The sequence below is a fragment of the Monodon monoceros genome, unplaced genomic scaffold (genome assembly GCF_005190385.1).
Source record: "Monodon monoceros isolate NGI ecotype Baffin Bay Population unplaced genomic scaffold, NGI_Narwhal_1 Super_Scaffold_12, whole genome shotgun sequence".
Classification (NCBI taxonomy): domain Eukaryota; kingdom Metazoa; phylum Chordata; class Mammalia; order Artiodactyla; family Monodontidae; genus Monodon; species Monodon monoceros.
Genome location: NW_021703768.1, coordinates 158,562,327 through 158,590,180, shown reverse-complemented (window position 1 = coordinate 158,590,180; position 27,854 = coordinate 158,562,327). Strand labels below are relative to the sequence as shown.

The following is a 27,854-nucleotide window of genomic DNA, read 5'->3' as shown; positions in this document are numbered from 1 at the left end:
GCATACATATGTGTGTGTGTGTGTGTGTGTACCTAAGTATCCGTCGTTAGACAAATGGATAAAGATATATATCTCCTTTATCCATCTTCTTTATCCATTCATCTATCAATGGACACTTAGATTGATTCCATATCTTGGCTTTTGTAAATAATGCTGCAGTGAACATAGGGGTGCATAATCTTTTTGAATTAGTGTTTTTGTTTTCTTCAGAAAAATCCCCAGAAGTGGAATTGCTGGATCATATGCTAGTTCTATTTTTAATTTTTTGAGGAAGCTTCATATTGTTTTCCATAGTGGCTGTACCAATTGACATTTGTTGGGGGTAATTTTTAATTCTGCAATAGAAACTGATATATAATATAACTACTTACCAATAGTAAAATAGGCAAATGAAATACAGCCAAACAAATGAATAGCCTTCACAGTTTGAGAGGCCCAGGGCAAAAGTACAAATGGAAGCCAGCATGCCATGTCTAAATATTTCAACATTATAGACCAAACTGGCAAAAGTTAAATACAGTATGTTCTGTCCCACCTACCTTAACAAATATACCTTTCTAATGACCAAGAAGAAAAAAAAGAGTGATGCTAGGTTTACAGTTGTCAGAACATCAAAGGTTATCATTACTGTGCGTGTCTGGGCATTCTGGTGATGGGCTGATGATGTTTGGGTGTCTTAACTAAAGTAAAAACATACTAATTTATAAATGATTATATATTCTGTAAAATGTATTTTAGGTGCTTTCAGTTCAGCATGAATGATGTTTGTGTAATCAAGATTTTCATGTCATTTGAGTTTTGTTACAATAATGACTCTGTCATGGGCTGACTTGTGTCCTCCTAAAATTCATATTTGGGTGTTAGGTATTAGGGGTTAGGGCTTCATTGCTAACTAAAGAATGTGACTGTAGGAGATGGGGTCTTTAAAGAGATAATTAAGGTAAAATGAGGTATTAGGGTGGCCCTGATTCAATATGACTGGTGTCCTTATAAGAAGAAGAGATTAGGACACAGACACACATAGAGGGAGACCATGTGAAAATGCGAGGAGAAGATCCCTGGGACCCCGGCGGGCTAGGACCCCACCTGCGATTGGGCTGCTCCCACCCACCATTTCCCAAATGCCTGACTGTAGGCCATACTAATATTTCCTGAGCACCTGCTATGTGCCAGGTGCCACTGTCGTGCCGACAAATAGCTTGGGACCCACCTCAGTTCCTGTGGCTTCGTGTTGGTGGAAGGATTGCGTCAGGCGGTGCTGGGAGGGAAAATCAAGCAGGTTGAGGGGGCAGGATGACGGGTTACAGGGCCCTGCTGCTCTCCAGCAGGGGCTCAGGAAGGGCTGCAGAAGGAAGTGAGGAAGGGAGCGAGCAGGTGTGGGAGGGGATGGGGGCAGAGGGCGTTGGGAGGGTTCTGAGCAGGAGGCAGAGGTGGTCAGGTCTGTGCTTTGAGCGGACCCCTCTGGCTGCCAGGAGGACGAAGAGATGCTGGCTAGGAGATGGGCAGGGCCGATGCAGCGGGCTCTGCTTGACCCTCAGCAGCGCGCTTCTCTCTCCCTGGCGGGTCCCTCAGCCCCCAGGATGGCCTGGATAACACCCCCCCCAAGTTGTCCCCATTTCTCCATGGCCCTCCCCACTGGGCAGTGAGCCACTTTGGGGGGCAGGAATGACACTGCAAGCATCACATGTGAGTCTAGCATCAGCCCAGAATGTGTGCGAAGGTGCCAGTGGACAAGTGCTGCCAGCCGTCGTCCCTCTATACTCAGGTCTGCCTGCCTCTGAGCTGCGCACACGCCTTGCCTCATCCCCTGCGGCAGCGGTCCCCAACGTTTTTGGCACCAGGGATCGGTTTCGTGGAAGACAGATTTCCCATGGCCAGAGTGGAGGGGACGGTTCAGGCAATAATGCAAGCGACGGGGAGTAGCAGATGAAGCTTCACTCGCTCTCCTGCCCGCTGTGCACCCCCTGCTGTGCGGCTCAGTTCCTAACAGCCCGCAGACCAGTACCGGGCTGTGGCCTGGGGGTTGGGGACCCCTGCCCTACAGGGTTTGCGGGAACTTCCTTCTTTTAAAAATTGAAGTAGAGTTGATATACAATATTGTATTAGTTTCAGGCGTACAGCAAAGTGATTCAGTATTTTCTTTAAAGATCTTTTCCGTTATAGGTTATTATAAGATACTAAATATAGTTCCCTGTGCTCTACAGTAGGCCCTTGTTGTTTATCTATTTTCCATATAGTAGTGTGTACCTGTTAATCCCATATTCCTAATTTATTCCTCCCTCCCCTCCCCTTTGGTAACCGTAAGATTGTTTACTATGTCTGTGTGTCTGTTTCTGTTGTGTAAATAAGTTCATTTGTATTATTTTCAGATTTGACATATAAGTGATATCATATAATATTTGTCTTTAACTTACTTCACTTAGTATGAGAATCTCTAGGTCCATCCATGTTGCTGCAAGTGGCAATATTTCATTCTTTTTTATGGCTGAGTAATATTCCATTGTATGTATAAACCACATCTTCTTCATCCATTCCTCTGTCGATGGGTGCTTAGGTTGCTTCCACATCCTGGCTATTGTGGATAGTGCTGCAGTGAACATTGGCGTGCATACATCTTTCTGAATTAGAGTTTTCATCTTTTCTGGATATGTATCCAGGATTGGGATTGCTGGATCGTACGGTTGCTCTATTTTTATTTATTTATTTATTTTAATTTTTAAAGTTTTTGGCCGTTCCATGCGGCTTGTGGGATCTTAGTTCCCCGACCAAGGATTGAACCCTGGCCCTCAGCAGTGAAAGTGCTGAGTCCTAACCACTTGACCACCAGGGAATTCCCATCTATTTTTATTTTTTAAGGAACTTCCATACTGTTTTCCATAGTGGCTACACCAATGTACATTCCCAACAACAGTGTAGGAGGGTTGTAGGAACTTTCTTACATGATTCTTATTGGCACTGGGCTAAACTCTTTGCCAATACCCGTCCCCGACAGACGGACTTTTACATTTGAGGACTGTCTACTGGGTGACTGATATTTAGCGGAGTGAGGAGCGCGGGGATCAGAAAGATCTGGGTCTGAATCCGGCACTTGTCACCTGTCCTCAGAGTTTCATCTTCCAGACAGCGGGGACAGACCAACAGATGGACATACAGACAGCTGGCAGTGCCTTCTCTAAGGGCAGGAAGGTAGGGATGACGTGAGGCAGACAAAAGGCCTCAGCTCTGGGCTTCCTGCAGAACGAACCACAAGCAAGAGCTGGTTCTTATAGGTAAAGAGTTCTTAGTTTAGCGTTAATCGACCTTCCATGATTTTTCTCAACTGCGAAAATGGGGACCAGGCTGGCTCCGAGCACTCAGGGTTGCTGTGAGATTGTGTTAATTCATGAAAAGCGCTTCCAATGGCGCCTGTGCTCACAGAAGAAAGGTCTTGGACTGGAGGCATCCAAGTGGCTGATGTCTAGTGTCAGATGGCATTTTTGTGCTCAATGCAGGTTCTCGAATGCCAGGGTCTAACGCTGCTGGGTTGTCTGTTTATCTGTGGTTCTAGCGCCCAGCCTCCAATGGCTTTTCCCGTCCCAGCTGCTGGAACCAGCTTGGCCGTTCAGCCTGCTCCTGGACTGGGCCCTGCCTTGATCCCGTTTCCCGAGGCCGCCCAGCCACCCAGGCCCATCACTCCAGCGGGGTACGGCGGGTACCAGCCCCACCCCGGCCAGGACCTCGGTTACGGCGGCCAGCCCCAGGAGCCTGTGCCGGCGGCCACCATGGCTCCCTCCTACCAGGTATCAGCCCGACTTTTCTCTGCCCAGCACCAGTCCTTCCTTGAAAATGCAATCCAGACGGGCCATCACCCTCCTGATGCTTAGAGTGGGATCTTAGTTCCCCGACCAAGGATTGAACCCTGGCCCTCAGCAGTGAAAGTGCTGAGTCCTAACCACTTGACCACCAGGGAATTCCCATCTATTTTTATTTTTTAAGGAACTTCCATACTGTTTTCCATAGTGGCTACACCAATGTACATTCCCAACAACAGTGTAGGAGGGTTGTAGGAACATCCCCCTTAGAGGGGATGGAACTTTCCCCTCTTTCCCAGGCCTTTCCGGTGCTGACGATGCCCCCTTCCTGACCCCGAGCTCTAGGACCGCAGATCCGGCAGCTGTGTTTCCACATGGAATCGCCAGGGCGTCCCACGCTCCATGTGGCCCAACCCCCTGAGCCTCTGTCACCCACAGCTTGTTCCTGATTTGCTCGGCCAAGCTCGTACCCACTTGGCTCCGTCCCCTCCCTCCTTTACTCCCCTTTGCTTCCCCAGGACCTCTGGTACTTCTCCCAACCTCCCATCCTGAGTTCCTGTCCTGCTCCCAGGGCCTCCTCCTGGCCTCTTGGTTCCGTCCTCACCTCCATGCAGTTAGTCCCTGGTCCACGCAACAGCTCATATCTCCCTGTGAACCAGAATCCAGCCGTGCTTCCTGTTGCCCCAGCCCCTTCCAGCGCCCCCGGCCCCGCCTGCCCCCCCAGCCCCTCCCCTGGTGCTCGCAGTCCTCTGCTCCAAACAGCTTCCGGGTCTCCTGCCAGCCCACTCGCTGACCCCCACCAGGGCCTCTGCTCCCTGCCAACCTGGCCAGGAGCCTTGTCCCCAGTCTCCACACGCTTGCCTCCTCCTCCGAGCCATCCCTGGCAGCCCTTGTCCCGTTGCATGTTCCTCAGAGCACTTTTTCTCTCAGACATTAGCATCAGTTTTGACGAAGCAGGCCACATGCCTCTCCCTGGTCGCTGCGTCCCCAGGTCCCAAAACAGAGGCTGGTACAGAGCAGGAGCTCGGGAACCACATGGATGCAGGCCTTGCAGGGGGCAAGGAGGGGGCCTTGCCCCACCCTGAGCACCTTTCTCCTGCTCTGTGTTCCCCATGGAAACCCTCTCACAGGACAGTTACAGCTATGGACCATTGACAGCCGCTGGTGGCTACGAGAACAAACGGGACCCAACACCTGCTGCTGGCCAGCCTCAGCTCCCAGCCATGGCCACGGCCACACTCTGCCCACCAGGTGGGTGGGTCTCTGCAGGGTCAGGGCGGGGGCAAACGGGCCTCGCTTACACGGGAGGGACCCCAGGAAAGTCAGGTTTCAAGCACGTCAGGTTCACAGGAGGTGCAGCGGTAGCGTGGGTCTCAGGGCTGTCCCCTCAGATACGCCCCGAAGTCTCCACTAGTCAATGGGCCTGTGTGTGCGAGAGAGAGGGGCGGAGAGACCCAGACAGAGAGATGGGGGAGAGACGAAGGTGGGGCTGGAAGTGTTTTCCAAGGAGGTGGGTTCTGTTGAGGACTTGGAGTTTAGAGATTGGGAGAGCCCGGGGCTCCGGCCTCCAGCGCGGCTCAGACACCCGGGCTTCACAGCAAGTTGCACCCAGGCCGTGCCAGCTCCTGGCAGCCGGGCCGTCGTGTTGGTCACGCTTTCTCTGCTCCCTGGGCCCGGTGTCACAGGAGTGGCTCTGCAGAGGCTGTGCTTGCTCTCCAGGGCCCCAAGGAGCCTACGGTGGCATTGGGTACAACCAAGCTCAGCCCCTGCCGCAGGTGCCCACCGCCGAGGCGGGGCAGCTGGCCAGCACTTCGCCCTCCACCTCCACCTACCCCCCTGCGAGCAGCGCTCTGCCCGCGGCCTCCTCCCTCTCCACGCTGCCTTCCTCATCCTCGTTCGGCCCGGCCTCCGCCCCGTACACTGGTAAGATGGTGGTTTCCCCCGCAGGCATGCAAGTGCAGGCTGTTCCTTTTATTTGCTGCCGAAATAAATGTGGTCCTTTCCTCAAAACCAACCCATCTCCCCCTCTCATTTTTCTCTCCGCTTCTTAGGACCAAGCTGTCCGGGCTATGACACATCCCCGTACTCAGCCATCAGTCCTTACTACCCCCCGCTGCTCCTCCCACAGATGCGGCCGCCCCCGCTCCCAAAGCCCGTGGACTCGTCCCTGTGGGGCGGCTCGGGAAGCAGTCCCGGTGCCCATTGCACTGACAGCTTCGCCAAGAAGCTACCAGTTGCCACCAAGCTGCCGAAACCCAGGGGTGGCCCCAAGCAGCTCCTGCTTCACTATTGTGACATCTGCAAGATCAGCTGTGCTGGTCCCCAGGTCAGCCGGCCCCGCCCCACGCTGGGCAGGCCTTCCTGCCCCCACGGGTGGGAGAGCCCTCCCTTGCCCCCTACGACCGGCCAGAGGTCAGGGTCGTTGCCTGCTCAAAAGACCCTCAGAAGGGTCGTTGCCTGTTATTAATTTGCAATGCCAAGTGCGCATCAGCATAACCTTAAAACTGCCTGGTGTTCTTGTGAAAGACACGAGAGCGGGCCCAGCGCTGGCTGTTGGCCGCAGAAGCGTGGTCTTGCACCCTGAGGCCACCTGCAGCACGGAGGCCCTCAGCGCACCCTCCTGGACATGAGGGCCGGTAGGTGCGGCTGGTCACAGTGCACCTTTGCTGCAGGGCCGTGTAGGCAGAGCCGTGCAGACAGGACCGTGTAGGCAGGGCCGTGCAGACAGGACCGTGTAGGCAGGGCCGTGCAGACAGGGCCGTGTAGGCAGGGCCGCAGGCGGGTAAAAGCAGCATGTTCGGGCGCGCGTGCGGGCGAGTGCACTGCTGTCTAAGCAAAGGACCTCCCCAACGACGCTCGCAAGTGACCCACCTCGCTCCCTGCAAAGATCATCAGACGCTAGGGCTGGTCCTTACAAAACACCCCGTGTGGACTTTGTCTTGTTCTTAGTAATCTGAGAGAAAGCTGGCACCGTGGAGGCATGCAGAGACTCCAAATCGCAGGCTATAGAGGTGTGGGAGGAGCCCAGAACCCCTCATTCAGCCCCAACTTCCCTGGCAGAGGGATGAGGGCCAGGCGGCCCGCACTCAGGACTGCATCGTGAGGATTCTTGGTTCCTCTCACCAGTCCAATACAAGGTCTGCTCCTGTGATTCTAGACTCTTTGTGGCATCACGTTGAGCAAGGGTGTGACGCTCCCCATGGCCGTGGGGTGTGACGGAGCGTGGGCACGTGAGCATCACCCGAGTGGGTGTCGAGGCCTCTCTGAGCCTCGTCTCCCCGTGGGACCGGGTTTCCCCAAGCGTGTCACCACTTGGCATAGCATCTGGCACGCAGACGTGTCAGCTCCAGTTGTTCCCAGCTTTTTGGTAATGTTAACAGCGCTTGTTCGTTGGACTTTTCATTGAGGTAGTGGTGGTTTCACAGGTGGTTGTAAGAAACACCGCGCAGAGGCCCACGTGCCCTCACCCAGCGCCCCGGGTGCTGACGTTTTGCCAAACTACAGTCACTATCACAGCTGGCATGTTGGCCTTGAACCCGTCCACTGAGTCAGAGGTCCCAGGTTTTACCGGTCTCACTTGCACCTGTGTATGCCTGTGTGCACGTGCGTGTGCATGCGTGTGGTCTGCTCCATGCGAGCTCATCACCTGCCCAGGCTCGCACATCCGCCTCCACCACCGAGATGCCGGGTGCTTCTGCGGAGTCCCCGTGCTGCCCTTTCCTGCTCACCCCTCCCGCGCCCACCCAGCGCCGCTTGAGACACGGTTAACGTGGAAGCAGCCACACACGGCCTCCATCTGCATCGGAAGGACTTGGTTGGTGTGGCCTTCTCGCAGCGGGGGCAGCACTTCTACCTCTTTTCCGGGCACCTGTCTTTGAGTCCAGGACGGCACAGTTGGCGGTGCGGTCTCCGTCCCGGCCAAGCGAGGGGCCGCCAGGGCAGCTGTGGGCTTCAGGAGCCGCGGGGCGCCAGGCAGGCCTCCTTCTAATGCTCCTCTGGGTTTTTTCTCATTCCACATCTGGTCCGTGTCTGTGACGGAGAGTCAGGCATCGTGATGGCATAAACTGCGAACATTTGTTCTTTCTACGGGCTCAGACTCTGCGAAGTGTGTTCTGAAGTAGTTTACTGTTGGCGCCTTGGTGTATATCCTTCCAGGCTTGTCTCCGGCCCACAGGCTTTTACGTCATGTCCGTGCGTGTGTGTGTGTGTGTGTGTGTGTGTGTGCGTGTGTGTGTGTTCTGTGGCTTAGGTAAAAACACAGATTCCTGGGACTTCCCTGGCGGTCCAGTGGTTAAGACTCTGCGCTTCCACTGCAGGGGGCATGGGTTCAATCCTTGGTCAGGGAACTAAGATCCCACATGCCACAAGGCACAGCCAAAAAAAAAAACCCCACAGATTTCTACATTCCGAGAGCACCCTTCCTACTCCTGTCCCTGCCCCCAGAGCCAGCCAACGTCACCAGTGCCTTTGGTATTTTCCAGAGGCATTTCTATTCCGCGGAATGTTGACTCTTGGCATGGTTAGAGGGCATTGGGTTAGCAGCCCCACTTTGCCTCATCTTAAGGCTTCCCAGAGACAAGTCAGGGCTGCCCCGTGAGAGCTCAGTCGTGTGCCAGACGCTGTCAGACATCTCGGGCACGCGGTGCGGGAAGCGTGGGTCTGTGCCTCGTGGCCACCTCCCCCAGGTGGACCCCGCGGTTTGGGAGCAGTGCTCTAACAGTGAAGTGTGTCCCCCATCGTTCCAGTAGCACGCATCCTTGCTTGGCTTCTGAGGTCAGATTCTGAAAAGCCGGAATATTCTTTCAAGCAGCCCCGGAAACTAAATGTGTGCTCCTTTGAGGATGCTTGAAGAAACTCACTGATTTTTAGAAAAAACAAAAGAGAAGGCAACCTTATGTCTTTCAGTCCGAGCTTCTGAGTCTTCTCTCTGTTGACTGGGCTTTAAAAGGAGGCCGTGAACAGAGGGATGGGGACATCAGGCCTCCCGTGAACTGCGGCGACGGGGAAGGCGCGGTGCCAGGTGGGCACACCCCCCTCAGGCTGCCCTCGCTCTCTGCCGGCAGACCTACCGTGAGCACCTGGAAGGGCAGAAGCACAAAAAGAAAGAGGCGGCTCAGAATATGAGCATCCAGCCCAGCAGCAGCCCACGAGGGGTGCAGGCGCAGCTGCACTGCGACCTGTGTGCCGTGTCCTGCACCGGGGCGGAGGCCTATGCCGCCCACATCCGGGGGTCCAAGCACCAGAAGGTAGGAGCCCCTCACAGGCCCCGGCCCACTCGGGACCCAGAGGGGCATCCCATGACACGGGGGGTGGGCAGCCACCCACGAGAAGCGGCTTTCCCTGCAGGCCCACGCGTCCTCCTTCCTCCAAAGCCAAACGCCTTCTCCCAGTTATAAAAGTCACATCTGCCCCTGGACAGAAGCATGGAGCAGGGCAGCTCGTACCCAGACCCCAGAGGAAAATGTTCTTGGCCTTGGGTGTGTCTGCATGTATATGTGAACCAGAGTTTGTATGTTGATGAGATCAAATGGTATATTCCATTTGGGGTCCTTATTTATTAAAAATCAAATTAAAGTAGTAAGGTTTAATATTTTAATATCAAAGTTTTCATTGATACTAAATTATTTAATATCAGCATTTGTCATATTTATTACTATTTTAATATCAACGTTTTCCTGTGGGCTTAAAAATGCCTGTAGTATGTCATATTGTGAGGAAATGAATGGGCTCCTCCACCCGAGAGAAGGTAGGGCCCCTCTCCCTATGCCCTCTTTCTATGGTCCAGAGGTGCTTTTTGGAAATCAGCAAACCTTCCCCAAATGGCATCATGAACCTGCAAGGTGATGCTCACCCTTTGGGTGTGCGCTGAGGACAGGAGGAGGGGGAATTCCTGGCTGGACGCCTGCTTTGAGCTGCACCACGAGGTTTAGAGTGAGAGGGTTAGGAAGGCCCCTGTCCCGTGGCTGCCTCTCTCTGCCCCGTCCACAGAACCCCCTCCAGCTGCCCCAGATCACCGGCCATTCTCCCTCCTGCCCCCGGGCCTTTGCTCACACCCTGCCTTCGGCAGCCCCCTTCCAGCCCCCGCTGCAGGCTGGGCCTCCCCGAGCGCCTGCCTGAGGATCTGTCTTCTCCCCCTGCTCATCAAGGGCCTCGTTCCCCAGCCCAGCTGGGACAGGCTCTCGAATGCCTGCGTGAACCCACAAAACCCACCAAGGAAGGAGCAGTGAGGCGTGGAAAAGGGGACGTGCCGGCCTGGTGGTAGCAGGGGTGCAGGCGGGAGAGCTGGGCCCAGGCGGGGTGGGCTGCGGGTGTCACAGCTCACAGGCTGGGACTCGTTCTGGGGTCAGGAGGCCCTGCAGCCAGCCCCGGCGTGGGGGGCAGGTTTGAGCCGTGAGTGTCAGACTTAGAGCCAGAGAAGGTGTCCGAGACGGTCGTCAGTGCAGACTCTGGGGGTGGTGGAACAGTCCTTTCCAATGGGAACTTTTGCAATTAAGTGCCTTTGTTGGCGGCGGGGCATGCCGAGGACAGGGTGGGTGACTGTATCCTAGGTGGATCTGTGTCCCTGGACATGTATGTGAGTTCCTGCAGAATGTGGAGGTGTGTCTATGGACGTGTACACCCACGTATACCGAACATGGATCTGTGTCGTGGACACGTACATGTGTCCATCTTAGCAGGTGCTCTACACACACTGTGTTTCTACCTGGGGCTGGCACTGGGCTGGTGCTTGGCATGCAGAAAACAGCCGTGCTTCTCAGCGCAGGCGGTGGAGTTTGGAGGAAGGGGGTCTGTGTAAGCCAGCAGGGGTGTCAAAGTTATAGGTCCCCCATATGCAGGAGTAGTGGGGGCCTAGAAGCAGGAGACAGCTCAGGAAGGCCCTTCCCAAAGCATTTAAGTGGGAGCAGGGGGAAGGGGCAGGGTCCCCGGGGACAGGGTGGACCACCGCCCTCACTTCCACAGTCTGCCAGCTCCCCCATGCCCGGTGAGGTGCTCTTCCTACCCCTGAGGAAGGTTGACCAGGCCTGAGCAGCCCTTACAGGGGGCTGGGTCTGTTCCAGGTCTTCAAGCTGCACACCAAATTGGGGAAGCCCATTCCCAGCATGGACCCGGCGCCAGCGAATTCGGCCCAGGCCACCAGCACCAGCCGGCCGGCCTCCACCCCCCTCACCGCAGAGAGCCCCCCCGCGGCCCCTGCCAGCCCCAGCATGTGTGCCCCAAGCAGGCCAGCGCCAGCCAGGAGACCGGCCGCCTCGAAGGCCTCACACATGGGTACGTGTCTCTGCGCTTCACAGCCCCTGCCCTGCCTTAACAAGCTCGAGCCTCAGAAACGGGATGGTCCAGTCAGCGGTGTGCGTGCGGCCATCACTTCTGGGGAGGCAGGACCTATGAAGGGGGTGGTTCTCTCCCAGATCCCCACCGGCGGGGTGCCTTCTGCCGCCTTTGGCCCACCCTGGGGAAGCGTGGGCAGAACCAGTGCAGCTTCCATTTCTTCCCGTGGAGCTTGGGACTGAGCTGCGTGCTGGCCACACTTGCGAAGCCGGCCCTAGGCCTGGAGAATCCCCTGGGCTGCCGCCTTCCACGTGCTGGAAGCAGCCCCCTTCACACCGGGCACTCTGATAAGTGAGGTGGGCCCCGGGAAATCCAGGCAGGTTCCTCGCAGCCCCACCTCCAACCCTGCCTTCCCTCGAGCGTGTGTCACCCGCACCTGCTATGACCCCTGGGCAGTCACGGCTGCCGAGGGACATGCATTTCAAGGGTAAATAGGCTTACATGTCAGGCACTCACTCCACGTGCCTGATTCACCCTCCACGGCTCTAGGTTTGTCATTAGTCCCACTTTACAGATGGAAGAACCGAGGGGAGGGGAGGAAAAGCACTTGGCTCTGGACCACCCGGTGAGCGGTGGAGGTGGGATTCCAGCCCAGTCTCTGCCCTCTACCACCACGCTTTGTGTGGGAGGCGGGGCCTATTTTATTTTGAGCCTCGGCAGGCCTGAGATTTGAACCGTCACGTGATGTTGAAGATCAAACTGTAAAGCGGTTTTGGTGACAAAGAAATGTCTCCCTTCTGAGGCTCAGTAAACCCTCATCTGCCTGATGTTCCACTGTTGGTTAACTAAGGGCTGCAGACTTGTGCAGCAGTGGCGGTTGTCCTCAGAGAGGGGCCTACGACCTGCGCCTCCCTGTGGACCCGTCCACCTTGGCACCAAACGCCGTGAGGGCCTCGCTCTCCCAGTCGTGACCCAGGCTGGTGGGAAGGGGTCTCGTGAGACTCTGGATCCCACTGGCTGACGTCACGGAAGGGGGAGGGGGGCAGTGGGAGACCCGGTGGCATCGAGTTGTACCCTTCGTGCTGGCGGACCAGAAGCCGACCCTGGTTGCTGGCTGGAGCAGATTATAAGTCACGCGGTTCTTCCTTCCAGGGCCTCCTGCGCTGCTGGCGGCAGACAGCAGATCCCCCCAGGGGAAACCGGCACACCCCAGATCAGAGCGGCCCGGAGAACTGCCCGCCCAAGGAGGCTCTGTGGAAGCTTCTGGAACGTGCTGTGACGCACAGCCGGTGGGCCCAGGCTATGTGGAGGAGGTAAGTGCTGGGCGTCCAGCCATCAACTCACCCTGCTTCACCCTGGGCTCCAGGAGAAGGACCTTGCGGAGCCGGGCCTGGAGGCCTCGTCCCAGTTCTCCCCCTGAGACTTGCACACCCGCCCCGGGAAGACCTCAGTGAGCCAGCATCCCTTGGATCTCACTGGAAGGCCCGGGTGCTGGGCTTCAGATCTTAGAAGGAAGGCCCAAGACAGGCAGAGGCGTTTCCTGCCACCGGGCAGCCCCTCTTCCTGCGGCAAGGAAGGTGGCAGGAGGGATCTGTGTCCTGGAAACCCACGGGCACGTGATCCTCGGGCACAGGAGCCAGTGTGCGCCCCACACAGCACCACCTGCACGCCTGGGGCTTTGTGGAGCTCAGGTTCTGAGCCCCTCCCTACGAGCCCACAGTCCCAGCCTCCCGGGTGCCTCCTGGGCTGTGCATGTGGGCATTTCTTCCGTGCTTGTGTTCGTGCTTTTGTTCACCCAACTCAGCACCTTCTGTTTTGTCCCCTGCAAAGTAGCCACACCAGGCAGGCTTCCTGCCAGTCTGGTGGCAGCCCCGGGATTGGGGGGACAGGGGAAGGGAGGACGGGACGGTGGTGGCAGAGGGGAGCCGGGCCTGGGAGGGCGCGCTGGTGAAGAGCCACTCCTCTGAAAGCGTAAACCGCTGGGCAGACAGGAAACCAGCACCCGGCCTGGATGGCCCTGGGGGAAGGAGGTGCCCTGCTGGAGCCCAGACCCGACGCGTGGGGGCCGTGGGCGGCGCTCAGCCGTGCCTTGTGTCTCAGGTGTGCAACGAGGAGGGCAGAGTGATCCGGTTCCACTGCAAGCTGTGCGAGTGCAGCTTCAATGACCCCAATGCCCGGGACATGCACGTGAGGGGGCGGCGGCACCGGCTGCAGTATAAGGTGTGCCTGCAGGGGGCGTCTGGTGGGCCTGGCTGGGGGTGAGCGTCTGTGCTCTTGACATCTTGGCTCACGTCTCAAAACACACGTTTTGCCCCGTGAGTCGGAGCCCCTGGGCCCTTCAGCACCCCGGGCTCAGCCAGAGGGACCGTTGGCTGCTTTCACGATGCCTTCTTGTCACAGGTTTGCCGGGGCATGCATGCACATGTGTGTTTAGACACACTTGACTATCAGGCCCCGTGTACGCTTGTGCACAGCACACACTGTGACTCTCCTCATGACAAACAATGGCTTCTGGATATTTCCTCTTTTCAGCAGCCTTGTTGAGATATAATTCACACACCACACAGCTCACCCATGTAAAGTGGCTTTTACTACATTCACAGAGTGTGCAACCAGCAGCTCCATCTAGTTCCAGAACAGTCCGTCAGGAGCCCCGTTCGCATTGGCAGCCACCCCCTCCCCCTCCCCCAGGCCCTGACAACCAGGAACCCACTCTCTGTGTCTATGGATCTGCCTGTTCTGGACGTTTCCCATCAGTGGAATCACACACTGGGTGTCCTTCTGTGTCTGGCTTCTCTCACTGAGCATCGTGTTCTCAGGGTCCGTCCACGGTGTAGCGAGTGTCAGTGCTTCACCCCTTTTCCTGGCTGAGAGATGCTCCCGTGTGTGGAGGGACACGTTGTGTGTGTTTCACCCGCTGAAGCACACTTGTGTTGTTTCCACCAGTGACCAATCCTTAGACAACACTACACTCTTTGAGTGATAGAATTAAGTACTAAGGAAAAAGCCCAGTGAGCGAATTGGCAATGCTATTTAGAATATATAGATCTGGATCCCACACAAACGGAGTTTCCCTGGGTTACTCTGATCGGGACGAGCATTTCCGTTCAGTCGTCCGTCAGCATGCGTGACCACTGACCGCGGGTGCGCCTCCGTGTTGCGGTGCCTTCTCCCTCGGCTCCTCTGTCAGATGCGTGGACGGTTGGCTTGCGCAGTGGCGGACGTCACGTCTGCCGCTCTGCAAGTCGGTCATAGTTTTGTTCCCCGCTGTGGTTCCCTTTCCTGCCATGGCCTTTGGGGACGAGGAGTGTTGACACTTTGGGGATTGAAACTCACTGTTGTCTAAACCTGGCAGGAGGGACTTCCCTGGCGGTCCAGCGGGTAAGACTGTGCTTCCACTGCAGGGGGTGTGGGTTCGATCCCTGGTTGGGGAACTAAGATCCCGCATGCCGTGGGGCATGGCCAAACAATAAAAAAATAAAAAATAAACCTGGCAGGAGGTGGCACCCCCAGCATTCTCATCTGAACGAAGGTCCCCTATTTTCCCAGAAAAAAGTGAACCCCGATCTTCCGATTGCGGACAAGCCCAGCACGAGAGTTCGGAAGCTGCTGGAGGAGAGGCTGAGGAAGCAGCGGCAGCTGAGCAAGCAGCGTCTGGGGGAGCTGCGGCGCCAGCATGACGAGATGAGGTGCGGGGCCTCAGGGCCCTCCCCCGCCAGCTGCGCTCAGCCCGGCCGGACGAGGCAGCACGCGGAGCCGCTTCTGGGGCTCCCCACGCTCTCCCGCGTGACCGGCCCAGGGTCCCGCCGCCGCTCACGGCTCCTTGTCCCTGCCACCCCAGCAGGCGCTACGGCTTGTGCAAGAGGTGGCTAGAAGAGGCGCCACAGGCGCAGGAGGCACGCTCGGGACGCTCACCGCCCGACCAGCATGCACCTCCCCTCAGGAGCAGGCCGGGGTTGTCCACAGCCAAGCCTCTGGTGGGTGGTGGTCTCATCTTGATGTCCGAATGCCTCAGGGGCTGGGGACTGGAGGGGGCTGAGGGCCTTACTTCCAGCCACAGCGATCCCTTAAAGCTTCCTGAGGCCCCAGTGGTCACATCCCTTGGGAGCCTTTGGGTGTCTGTCCATCCGAGGGGGCGGGCCGGGTTGGATGGGAACTGTGGATTGCACCCTGCTGACGGAGGGGGTCACCAGCTGCCTCGGGGCCTCTGGCTCGGAAATTCGACAATGTTGCCCAGGGAGCCCACTGGACCCCCCAGTCGGCCCAAGTTCCCCACAGCCATCGGGGCCCTGGGGTTCTCACTGGTCCACCTCCCCTGTGGACCCTCTCATTCCTCTGCCTGGCTCTCCGGCCACCACTTGCCTCTCAAAGCCAGCCTGACTCCGGGCCCCCCGCGTCCCCCGGGCCACCGGGGCCTCTCAACCTGCCCGTGACGTGACACGTGTGCCTTTCCCCGAAGCCCATGAGGCGGCCGGAGTCCAGCGACGACCGGCATGTCATGTGCAAGCACGCCGCCATCTACCCCACAGAGGAGGAGCTCCTGGCCATCCAGAAGGCCGTCTCCCACTCAGAGCGCGCCCTCAAACTGGTGTCCGACACAATGGCCGAGGAGGATTCCGCACGCCCAGAGCCAGAGGGCGGGGAGTGCAGGTAATGGGCATCGCCCTCCTGTCCGGGGGGGCCCGGGGTGACAGAGGTGGCTCCACTGCCAGGTGGCTTCGAGCCCTTGGACGCCCAGGGCTTTCCAGAAAACTCCCCAAGAGAGGTTCAGAGCCGGAGCCCCGAGGCTCACAGGGAATTGTAGTCCCAACTGGAGAGAGCCGTTGTTCTAACACCAGAAGTTACTTTTCCTGTCGAAGACATGTGTAGAAATGTAGTTCACAGGGGATTAGCCCCTCTGTTTCCTCACCCATAACGCGGACGTAAGTGTGATTCTCCTGGAGCAGGAGGTGTTGCCTAGCGTCCGCATGAATCATCTTTCCAGCTGCCAGGAGTGTTGCAAGATGGAAAGTCCTGATGCCTTGTATCCATTTACTTTTCTGGCCGCACCACACAGCTTGTGGGATCTTAGTTCTCCGACCAGGGATTGAACCCGGGTCCCCAGCAGTGAGAGCGCGGAGTCCTAACCCCTGGACCGCCAGGGAATGCCATCATTTACTTTTTTAAGGTTTTTTGTGGGGTTTTTTGGTGGTAAAATACTCATAACACAAAATTTGCCATCGTGACCATTTTTACGTGTACACTACGGCAGCACTAAGTACATTCACAAGGTTGTGCAACCATCACCGCTGTCCATTTCCAGAACTTTTTCATGATCCAAAACAGAAATCCGTCCCGTGAAATTCCCCAGGCCACCCGCTGCCCCTGCCCCTGGCACCCACCTTTCCACTCCCTGTCTCCACGGCTTGGCCTGTTCTGGACGTTTCACGCCAGTGGAATCATGCAGCATCTGTCCTTTTGTGTCTGGCTGATTCGAACCAGTAGCTTCTTCCTGCCACAGTGTTTGCTCCCCGACAAGAACATGCGAGCCACTCGTGGGTCACCAGGTGTCATAACGAAATGCACTCGCCCCTCAGCGTGAACGCAGCTGCCTCCCCGGGACAGTGGGCCTTCCTCACCGCCTGGAAGGGGAAGCAGGCGCAGCCCCTCGGGCAGAAAGGAGGGCCCTCCCTTAACCCCTACCCCGTTGTATTCTGAAGGAAAAGGCCCCTTGCAGTTTTGCTCCCGTTTTCTCCCTGTACTCGTGTTTTGGGTTTTTTGTTGTTTGTTTGTTTGAAAATATTTTATTTATTTATTTATGGCTGCGTTTGGTCTTAGTTGCGGCATGTGGGGTCTTGGTTGCAGTATGTGGGATCTTTCGTTGCGGCGTGTGGGCTCTTCGTTGCCGTGCGCGGGCTTCTCTGTAGTCGTGGTGTGCAGGCTCATTAGTTGCGGCGCGAGGACTCTCTAGTTGTGGTGCGTGGGCTCCGTAGCCCTGGGGCATGTGGGATCTTAGTTCCCTGACCAGAGATTGAACTGGTGCTCCCTGCAGTGGAAGCGCCAAGTCTTAACCACTGGACCGCCAGGGAAGTCGTGGATGTTCCATTATTAACTATCGCAAAGAGTATGTTTGGTTTGTTTTTTTTTTTCTATTTTATTATGGAAATTCTCTAACACACACAAAAGGTGACGAGGCCCAAGTGACCATCCCTAAACCAGGGATGACTCACTTGCTCTCTACCCACCCCCCTCCTGGACAGACCGCTGCGGTTAAAGACGATATCAGGCATCAGCCTGAGGGTGGAGTACATGTCTCTAAACAAGACTCTTTTTCATTTAACAAAACCAGAACACCATTATCATACTTGAAAAAAATGAACAATAATTCTTCAACCCCATCAAATATCCAGTCAGTGCTGAAATTTCCAGTTTTTTGTTTAGGGTTTTTTTTTGTTTTGCAGTTGGTGTTGAATCAGGGTCCAAATTGATTGACAACCTGTCAGTCTCTTTATCTGCAGGTTCCCCGCCTCTCTGCTTTGTCTTCCCCTGAAGGATCTGGTCCTGGTCCCGTAGAGTCTCAGGTGTGGCCAGGTCCCCTCGGACCATCCCAGGCTCCAGCACTTGCAGTCCGGAGAGAGACCACAGAGAAATACACAAATGCATTACAGAATTAGGTTATCTCGTATCCTGAGAAGTGTCACAAAGAAAACAGCAAAGTGGGGATCAGGGAGTGGCAGGATCAGGTGGCAGCTTCGAGAGCCAAGGGGCGGACATTTGTGTTGTGACAGCCGTGGGGAGGGCCACCGCGTGAGGGCACCCCAGGCAGTGGTCCAGGTGGGATGAGCCTCCTGGGGAGGGAGTGGAAGGAGAGGGCGGTGGCGAGGCGGCCCAGGGGTCAGGCTGGGGACCTCGGACCCCAGGAGGAAGCTCGGTGTCCCCAGTCTGCAGAGGGGCAGCACTGGGAGGGAGGCTGCTGGGAGGACGCGGTGGTGGCAGTCACCTGCAGAAAGTGACCAGGCCGGTGCAGTGCAGGTGGGGACACGACTCGGGGAGAGGCAGGGAGCGTCTGGCCGGCGGCCTCGGGGGAGTTCAGCTGGGGGCGAAGCGGCCACAGAGGCGGCTCAGCAGCATGAAGCCAAAAGGACCGACAAGGGGGCCCTGCTGGCTGAGGACCAGGGCGCCGCTGGGGGTGGCCGCGGGTGGCCTCTTCCAGAATGCAGTTCATTAGGAAACGGTGACGGCCGCCAGCCCTGCTGAGCAACACAACTTCCTAGCGGCGGTTCCAAGCACTTCTCCCAGATCTGTCTCCTCGTGGCTCTTTGATCAGGTGCCCCTGGGGAGGGCCGTGCTCCCGTTTTACAGATGAGGAAGCGGCCCTGCGTGCAGGAGCAGGGGACCCTTCCTCCCCACCCTCTGCCCACGCGTTTGCGGGTTTGTCTCGGCAGCCGCCCAGGCCCCTCTGCTCGGATCCTGAAAGGCGTGATGCGGGTCGGCCTGCTGGCGAAGGGCCTCCTCCTGCGGGGAGACAGGGCTGTGCAGCTGATCCTGCTCTGCTCCCAGAAGCCCAGCCGCGCGCTGCTGCGCAGAGTCACGGAGCAGCTGCCCCTCCAGCTCCCGGTGAGGCGCCCGGCCGCGCATCGCGTGGCTTCTACGCGGCTTGGACACAAACCGGTTTGTTTTTAGAAACTGGCGCAAGGAGAGAGTGGTGGAACTTGAGGGTTCCTTTACAGAGGGGGTTGAGAGTAGAGCCTGGAAACGCTCTAAATGTCCGGTCACTGAGGACGGTTACTTCCGTCACATCCACAGCAGAGCCCAGCCAGCCGGGACGGAGCACAGACAGGACGAAATCCACAGGACAGACACTCAGGCTCATGAGACTAGAGAGGCACAGGGCTGGGGGTCGGCCGGACTTTCTCCTCCAGAGCAGTTCCTGTTGTTGTCATAGAGCCTTTTTTTTTTTTTTTTTTTTTTTAAATAAAACTATTTATTTATTTTTGGCTGAGTTGGGTCTTCGTTGCTGCGCGCGGCTTTCTCTAGTTGCGGCGAGCGGGGGCTACTCTTCGTTGTGGTGCGCGGGCTTCTCGTTGTGGTGGCTTCTTGTTGTGGAGCACAGGTTCTACGCGCGTGGGCTTCAGTAGTTGTGGCTCGCAGGCTCAATAGTTGTGGCTCACGGGCTCTAGAGTGCAGGCTCAGTAGTTGTGGCACACAGGCTTAGTTGCTCCGCGGCATGTGGGATCTTCCCGGACCGGGGCTTGAACCCGTGTCCCCTGAACTGGCAGGCAGATTCTTAACCACTGCGCCACCAGGGAAGTCCCTGTCATAAAGCTTTTCTCAAGCGAGATGGTAACCGGGAGAAGAGTGAAATCATGTCATGATTTAAATTGATCATCTTCCATTAAAATACTCAGTTCCCAGGGCGGTTTCTTCTTCCTGATGTGTCTGCTGCCCTTCCCGAGAGAATTCAGCACCGTTCCTCCGACTCATGTAGTGAGCACTGGGGGCCGGGCAGACCCAGGCTCACCTCTGGGACTCCCAGTCTGGTCAGGAAATGCAATAAACAAACATAGAGCAAGCTAACTTCCAGTTTATCTTCTGTAGAGAAATTAAAACCTGATGTCAAGTAGCGAGCACCTGGGGAGAGTGGGGGCCACTTCAGACAGGACTGTGGGAGGTGTGTGTCCTGACAGAAGATGGAGCAGGTGAGGTGAGAGCTGAGAGATGAGGAGAGGCCTTGAAAGATGTGGGGGTGGGCAGTGTTCCACATAGAAGGACCTGCACCTGCAGAGGCCAAGAGGCAGGAGGCCCAGGGAGATGCGTGCCCGAATGGACAAAGGCCTAGATCAAGCTGGGCCTGAAGGCCATGTGGGGAGGTAAGATTGCCTCCTCAGGGAAATGGGGAGACTGGAGGGTTTTAAGCAGGGGAGTGACATGCTCCGACTTCACCAATTTAATCACTCGTTTCCTGAACACCCACGACATGACAGTTTTCTGCTCAATACCGTATGGGTTGCAAAGATGGCTCAGATGCAAGCCCTGTTCTCCGGAACCTTGCAGCCCAGTGGCTAAGACAAAGCCCTAAGCCCCATGAAGATGGATGAGGCCATGGGGAAGATGGCTAAGGCCACGGGAGAGCTGGCAGTGCCCCCCACTCCCAGCTGTGTAGACAGACCCTCCTAGCCATTACCTGGCCAAGTGTCTCGGGGGACCCCAAAGCAAGATGAGGGACACAGTAAAGCTCTTCTATGCAGGCACTGGGTCACTGCACCAAACCCGCCTTTGTTGTGCAGTCTCCCCGGGAGGCTGGTAATCGGGGATGGCAGTCGGAGTTCTGATGACTGTGCGCAAGGGGTCCCTTCTTCCTGAGCCCCTGAGAGTGACAAGCCGGAGAGGGTGTAAATGGAGGGGAGAGAGATCTGCCGAGAGGGCGGGGCTTGTCTGGAGGCTCTGCTTGCAGTGGGCCTGACCCTCAGGGTATCCCCCAGTGATGCAGCCAGCGCAGGCTGGGTCCTAAGGATGCGTGTGCTGGGGCAGGGCTGAACCCTGGGCAGCCATGGGGTGGGTACCAGAGCCGAGGGGCCTCAGATCTTGCCTGGAGGCAGCCCCTGTCCAGTGTCCTGAGAAACCATCGTTCTGCCCTCATTACCCAAACAGTAGCCTGCTGGGCCAACTGAAGGATTTTGCATTTTTCACTGAAGAGCATCTCTTGGGTCACATTCCATATTCTTACTTAGGGAGCTTCATTCTTTTTTGTGGCCAAAGAGTATTCTATTGCCGCTTGTCCATAACTAGCTGGGTCCTTCCATGTAGTTGGACATTTAGGTTGTGTCCAGTGTTCTGTGTTACCAGTGAGGCTGCAGCAGATGAAGAACCTTGTACACACACTGCTCCACACATGTGGGAGCACGTCCCGGGGCAGAGTCGCGGGGGCTGAGGCATGAGCCTGGAGGCTTCTGCTGAGTGTGGCCAGGTCAGCCTCCACCAGCAGTTTAGAGACGCATGGATTTGCCAGCCCAGCGCCTCCTCAGACTCTTGAGCTTTGTCCTTCCTACAGCTGACTATGGTACCCCATTCTAGTTTTAACGTGATTCTCCCTTGCCATGGGAGGTTTTTTTTGTCATTATGTAGAAAGGGTCACTTTGGTTTCTCTTTCTGCAAACTATCTATCACTTGCCAGTTTTTTTTTTTTAAGATTTATTATTTATTTATTTTTTGTGACTGTGTCAGGTCTTAGTTGCGGCACACGGGATCTTCACTGAGGCATGCGGGATCTTTGTTGCGGCACGCGGGCTTCTCTCTAGTTGTGGCATGCGGGTTTTCTCTTCACTAGTTGTGGCAGGCAGGCTCCAGGGCACGTGGGCTCTCCAGTTGAGGGCCGCAAGCTCAGTAGTTGTGGCATGCGGCATGTGAGATCTTAGCTCCCCAACCAGAGATTGAACCCGAGTCCCCTGCAATGGAAGGCAGATTCTTTACCACTGGACCACCAGGGAAGTCCCCACTTGCCAATTTTTTGCTGTTGGGTTGCTGATCTTGTTGTTATTGAGCTTTGGGTGTTTTTACATATGAAGGCACCTTGATGCTGGGTCTGCTGTCTGTATGCATTTCTACATGTGCACTTCTGGAGGCTGGGGCTGTGTCTGTGTCCCTAGGAGGTTCCAGAACACCCAGCATGGGGCCTGGTACCCAACCGCGTCCTGCCTCTCAGCTAGAGTAATGAGGCCTTGTGTTGTATTTGCACCCCGTAGATGGTGACAGAGGACAAGTACGAGGTCTCCTCCGACCCTGAAGCCAACATCGTCATCTCCTCCTGCGAGGAGCCCAGGATACAGGTCACTGTGTCCATCACCTCGCCCCTGATGCGGGAGGACCCCTCTGCAGACCGAGGTGCGTCAGGGCCCTTCCGTCCAGCCCTCCTCTCCACACACCCGGTGGCCTAGGGCAGCATCCGCCTCTGCTCTGGACAGGAGGTGGAGGGGTTGCCACAGCCAGTTTCCGGCACTTCCGTCAGCCCGGATGCCCTGGTGAGATAAGAGCTGGGCCTTGGGGCTGCAGAGGAAGGGAGGTAGAGAGCTGGGGCAGAGTGTCAAGTGGCTCAGTACTCAGCTGTGGGGCATGTGCGCAGGGAGCACTTCCTCCCATCCCTCCTGGCTGTGCCAGAGGAGACCAGCTGTGCCCCATCCCCCAGCAAGACAGGGGCCTGGGGACCTGAGACAGATGCGCATTGCCTGAGGCAGTGGGAGGGGGTGGGGGGCGAGGCCAGAGGGCAGCCAACAGGGAGGGTGCAGGCCAAGCCGATGGGGATGCACCCGAGTCTCATCCAGCCGTGGAACCTCCTGGAACAGCCCTGGAGACTGTTTCCCAAACTCCAGTCTTTCTTGGACCCCCTTCATGATTGTTGTCAGATCTGAGGGCCACGAACCACTGATGCTTTCCTCTGAATCAATTCCTTTTTGACTCTTAAATTTTTAAAGAGGAGAGCCTTTGAACCGTAAGTGGAAAGCTGTACCAGTTGTCATAAAGAGAGTGCCATCTGAAAATAAATACAGTGGGAAGAAAAAGTGATGCCCTTCAGTTCCAGGTGGAGGCCCTGCTCCGGCTTGCTCGGAGGCGGGGATTGGGAATGTCGGAAAGGGTTCAAAGTCCAAGGCCATGGAAAGAGGTGGACTGGAGGGGGCTAGAGAACTGGAAACCCCTCCGAGGGAGCCCCGGGCCCCCAAGAGCTGCGATGTCCCCGCCCTGCTGGTTGCTGCTGGGAGGGGAGCTTTCAGCTTCCTCTGTTGCTTGCTCTCAGCCCCAGAGGAGCAGACCCAGGCCTGGGGGTTGGGGGGTTTATGGGTGAAAGAGAAACCTCTGCTCCCTCCTGTGACCTAAAACACCAGGACCTCGCAGAATAAGGGGAGAAGAATTTTCCTGAAGCAAGAAGAAGAAGGAATCAAAAACAGGCCAGAATTTTCCCCAGACACAGGGCCCTGGTCACCCGTGATGGCGTGTGCTCAAACCTGACCCGCTGTCTCCCTCTTAATTATGCATGCGGAAGTTTCTGGAAATCCAGCTTCATTCATAGTTTTCCATCTGAACCGTGATTTGCTAACCAAGGGAGTCAGCGCTGATGGCACCGGGTGACAAGCGTGGAGCTCTCTCCTCGTGAGAGCGCAGAACCCGGAGGAGATGGGATCTTCGTGGAGAGGATGTCCGTGGTCCTTGCAGCATCCCGGAGAAAGGGCCAGCGAGCAGAACCATGTGTCTTCTGGATAAATGCAAAGAGGCCTAGGGACCTGAGGGCCCGGCCACGTGGCCCGGGCAGTGGGAGCAGGGAGAGGGGCGCCTGGCCCATGTGCCCTTCTCTTCTAGAAGGAACAGCGGCGCCTCCGCCTGACCCGGGAGATGTCCTGAGCTCAGAGAAGTGCCTCCAGTCGCTGGCTGCCCTCCGCCACGCCAAGTGGTTCCAGGTCAGGGGTCGGGCCCAGAGCGGGCTCCCAGTACAAATGAGAGACAGACGTGGGTGGGGCGGTTGCTTGGCCGGCTGCTCGACCCACGTGTCCACGCCCAGCACTAACCTGATGGAGGTTGCATCCTGGCTGATTGGGTCGGGAACCTGAAAGGAGTGACCACCACTCTGGGGGTGGGGGGCCGCAACGGCCGGCACTAGGGCTCAGCCGTGGGCCGTTTGGGAATGGAGTCTGCTTCCTTTCGCCAGCTGTGAGGCCGGCCGGCCCATGCCTCCCGGAGTCCCTCACTGCCTCCACTGCCAGGACAGGACCCCCGGCTGGGCTCGCTACCCCTGGATCAGCCCTTGTTCCCTCGGCCCCATGCACATCCCCCCCTTGGCCACGTGCTTACAGCTCCTTGGAGCTAACCATGTGCTTCTTTCCCCGAAGGCGAGAGCCAGTGGCCTGCAGCCCTGTGTGATCGTCATCAGGGTCCTTCGGGACCTCTGCCAGCGTGTGCCCACCTGGGGGGCCCTGCCGGACTGGGTAAGGCAGTGCCAGGGGGCTGGCCCTGCTTTAGGAAGCCCCCAACCCCTGATAGGCCACAGCCCTGGGAGGCTGAGCCTCATTTCCTGGTTCAGCGCTCAGCTTTCCAACAAAGGGCTGGTGTCCGTCTGAGTGCCAGGAGAGGTGGATCGCGGTGGGGCATATCGGGGTCCCTTGGCCCCAGGGTGAGGCTTGCTACAGACACAGTCTCATTTGACTGCATTATCTGGAACCCACAACCTTGCGGGCAGAATCAGGAAGCGTGCAAATACAAGGGCGCCCCAGCAAGAGGTGGGGTGTTTGCCTAGACCTGCAGGTGACAGTGCAGAGGCCCCCGTGGGGGCAGGCAGCCTGGTGCAGACCCACGTCCTCTGAAGGGGTGGTCCCCTGCGGCCCTGACACCCCCGGTCAGCAGGCCCCGAGCCCTTCTGCGGGGAGAGGATGCGAAGGCCCCCTGTCCCCCAAATCCCCAAGCTGCCGTGTTGTGAGACCCCCAGCTCCTGCCCTCCGTGGGCCCCCCTGCCCCGTCTTTCAGGATCTCATCTCATCTGTGCGCCCCTCGGCAGGCCTGTCTCTGAGTGTCCCTCTCCCATCACACACCCACTGATCCCCCAGAGAGCGCAGATGTGTAGGTTTTTAAGCCTTTCACCTTCGACATTATCCTTGGGAAGGAGGCCGAGTGCCCTGAACTTGGAGGTACGCGTGCATCTTATGTGCAGCCTTCTGCTGCCAGTTCATCGGCTCCCACACCCAAAGACAGGTTCTTGGACCCCTCCCGCCTGAGCCCAAGCTACCCTTGGCCTTGCTCGTGAGGGCTCTGGTGCCCACCCGGACCTCGGCTTCCTGCCCATGGACCGGGGAGACGTCCACTCTCAGCACCACCCCTGGTGGATGGCACAGTGGGTGGCTCTGTGCTGAGTGACAAGAGGGGTTCACTCAGATGCTGGGAGGGCCCCACATTCCCCGGAGCCCATTTCCCTGTAAGTATAGATGCAACCCCCATGACGGTCACAGCTCCGGCCCTGGGCTCCTTGGAGGTAGGGACAAGCCTGCGTGAGTCCCCAAGTCCTTGTGACCCTCATGGCCCTCACTGTCTGAACCTCGGGTCATGGAGAATGAGTTTCTTTTAACCCTCATGACACTGGTTTGCAATGTTACCATCTATGGGATTTTGCTGATGTCAAAACTAGGCGAGAGAGTTCCCTAGAGAACTGAGAGAAACCCGCCCAAGGCCACACCAGGGTGGCAAGGCCCCGGTGACCCCCTCCTTGTAGAAGTTCAGGGGTGGGTGGGTGTGAGGGGAAGAGCTGGGAGGGGGGCCTCACATCCCCGGTCCCCTGGAGACCTGGCTGAGGCCACACAGCCGCACCATCCTCAAAGGCCCGGGTCTCCTTCTCTGTCCCCACCCGGCCCAGGCCATGGAGCTGCTGGTGGAGAAGGCTCTGAGCAGCACGAAGGGGCCCCTGAGCCCCGGGAACGCCGTGAGACGGGTCCTGGAGTGCGTGGCCTCGGGGACGCTCCTGACAGGTCAGTCCCCGTCGGCCGGGAGCCCAGACCCTGGAGCACGTGGCAGAGACCAAGGGCCATGGCGGGGGCGGGGGGACGGGGGAGCGCAGAGGAGCCTCTTAGGAACACTCAAGAACCACGTCCAGCACAGGCAGGACAGCAGACACAGACGTGCACACACATGTCACCACTCAAGGGAGCCGCGCGGAGGTGTGGACCAGCTGGAAGGAGAGGCGGGGTGGAGGCTGGAGGGGAGGGGTCCGTGCCTTCTCTCACGCTCCTCTGATGGCACACCCACCCTCTCTGGGGAGCCAGGGACAGCCGGGGGGACATTTCCGAAGGAAACAACAGGAATTCCATGATGGGCTTTGTACAAAGATGTTCACCACGATGTCCTTCACGGTAGCAGAAGGAGGAGAGCATGCATGTGGCCCGCGTGACATGTTAGATGCAAAACGGTGTTTTCCAGTCATTTCAGGGACATGGGACGATAGCATTTTAAGTGGAAGAAGAGGATGATACACTGGCCCGTGGTGTGAGCCTTTTCTGTAACTACATGCTCGCCCACGTGTGCACACACACACACACACACACGCAGGCGGTGAGGAGGTCTGCTGAACGCGTGTGGGGCTGGAGGGAGGACTGGCAGGGGAGAGGCCCGGTGTGGCCCGTGGGCGCGAGGCGGCCAGGTGCAGAGCCCCCAGCACTGCAGAGCCGCAGTGGCGCCTTCGTAAGGGTGCAGTCTCCTTCTCTGCCACTCCCACCTCCCCTCTCAAAGATGGGCCGGGGCTCCAGGATCCCTGCGAGAGAGACCAGATGGACGCTCTCGGGTCCATGACCCTCCAGGAGCGGGAGGACATCACGGCCAGTGCCCAGGTAGGAGGCCAGCCGACGGGGCTCCCCGACTCAGGCCAGCTCGACCTGGCTGTGGGCGACCCAGGTCCCAGCCCCCATTCGCTTCTTTGCTGCATCCCAGGAAATGGTCTGGGACTCCCCTTCCCACCCCCTCCCTTACAGAGACAGGTGGCTTGTGGGTGACAGGACTGCTTCGGGGGCAGGGCCAGCCTGGCCCAGAAACAAAGCTACTCCCGTGATGAGGCGCAGACTTGGGGCCTCCTTGGCTGGCACTGTCCTCCCCAACCCTGCCCTGTGGTCTGCAAACACCCAGCCAAGGCCTCCAGCTGGGCCTAAAGAGCTTCAGGCCCCAAAGCAGAGACCCCGTCTGTGGCTTCCCTTTTGTTTGCAAATTTTTACTTATAAGCAAGTCTCCCAGCAGTACAGAAATCGCACTGGGCCTGACATTTATGAATGGCCTTCAGTGGAAAGAGTCAAATTGCTCTTGATCAGAGCCGAACCTGGAGAGGCAGGATCTAAGGTCCCTGTAGCGAGGAGAGAAAGAGCTGAAATTCCGAGGGGCTTCCTGGCACAGTACTCACCACCAGCTGGCGCAAGCAACTCCCAGTACAGTTCTTCACGCCCAAGGGTGACGTGAGCTCTGCAGTTGCTAGAAGGGTGTCGAGGATGCCCAGCAAGCCCCTGAGTCCGCACGGGGCCATGAGAGGCGGGCCAGGAGGCCGCGGGCAGAAGGGTCCTGACGGGTCATTTGCCCCCAGCACGCCCTGCGCATGTTGGCGTTCCGGCAGATCCACAAGATCCTGGGCATCGACCCTCTGCCGCCCCCCAAAAGCAGGCCTGGGGCGCGCTTCCGGAAGAGGCCACGGGAGGCAAGCGAGGCCGAGGCCGAGGAGGGCGCCGGCCAGAGGAAGCGGGCCGGCGGGGCAGAGAGGGGCCCGTGTGAGCAGCCTCGCCTCCCCAACGGGACCTGACGCCCCACCGAATGGCTGCTTCACCCCTGACGCTGGGCAGTCCTGTTTTCCTTTGCAGTTATGTTCCATAGATTTCTTTAAAGACACTTGTGCTTAAATCATTAGCAAAATCTCTTCATCTGGCGCCCCAAGGCCTGCCTTCACCCGGGCGAGAAGGTGCAGCACAATTTTAAACCCTGGCATTTCTTGCTAGCTTTAAACTCACCCTGTGGCCTACTAAGGGTGTGGGTTTTTAAATGGCTTTGTGAGGACACACCAGCCGTGCATGGATTTGAAATCTCACGGGCAAGCCCCCTGGGGGTCCGACATCAGGAAGCCTGTCCCCGGAAGGTAGGTTGGGAGGATCTGGGGTGATGGCCAAGCCTGAGAGTGTGCCCAGGCCGGGGTCCTCAGTCCCCAAGCCCAGTCTCCAAACACGCTGCCGCCTCCAGCTCCCCAGCCTGGAGACGGCCCCGCGGCCAGAGGTCTGCAGGGCCTGAGCTGGGCTCGTCCCCCAGCCAGCCATGGGAGGG

The 27,854-nt window shown here is 57.5% G+C and overlaps 1 protein-coding gene across 1 annotated transcript in view; it reads left to right on the top strand.

Annotated features, from left to right (window-relative positions):
* ZFR2 (zinc finger RNA binding protein 2) overlaps positions 1-27,342 on the top strand; it is a 42,731-nt gene extending 15,389 nt beyond the window's left edge. The window contains exons 2-19 of the mRNA XM_029218138.1: positions 3,548-3,779; positions 4,922-5,042; positions 5,511-5,714; positions 5,843-6,117; positions 8,855-9,037; positions 10,850-11,060; positions 12,213-12,373; positions 13,161-13,280; positions 14,610-14,749; positions 14,902-15,037; positions 15,520-15,710; positions 18,485-18,656; positions 21,782-21,920; positions 23,388-23,485; positions 23,915-24,010; positions 25,426-25,537; positions 26,295-26,392; positions 27,130-27,342. Coding sequence (XP_029073971.1) covers positions 3,548-3,779; positions 4,922-5,042; positions 5,511-5,714; positions 5,843-6,117; positions 8,855-9,037; positions 10,850-11,060; positions 12,213-12,373; positions 13,161-13,280; positions 14,610-14,749; positions 14,902-15,037; positions 15,520-15,710; positions 18,485-18,656; positions 21,782-21,920; positions 23,388-23,485; positions 23,915-24,010; positions 25,426-25,537; positions 26,295-26,392; positions 27,130-27,342 — 2,902 coding nt within the window. The remainder of the gene's footprint in view (positions 1-3,547; positions 3,780-4,921; positions 5,043-5,510; positions 5,715-5,842; positions 6,118-8,854; positions 9,038-10,849; positions 11,061-12,212; positions 12,374-13,160; positions 13,281-14,609; positions 14,750-14,901; positions 15,038-15,519; positions 15,711-18,484; positions 18,657-21,781; positions 21,921-23,387; positions 23,486-23,914; positions 24,011-25,425; positions 25,538-26,294; positions 26,393-27,129) is intronic.
* The last annotated feature ends 512 nt before the right edge of the window (positions 27,343-27,854 follow it).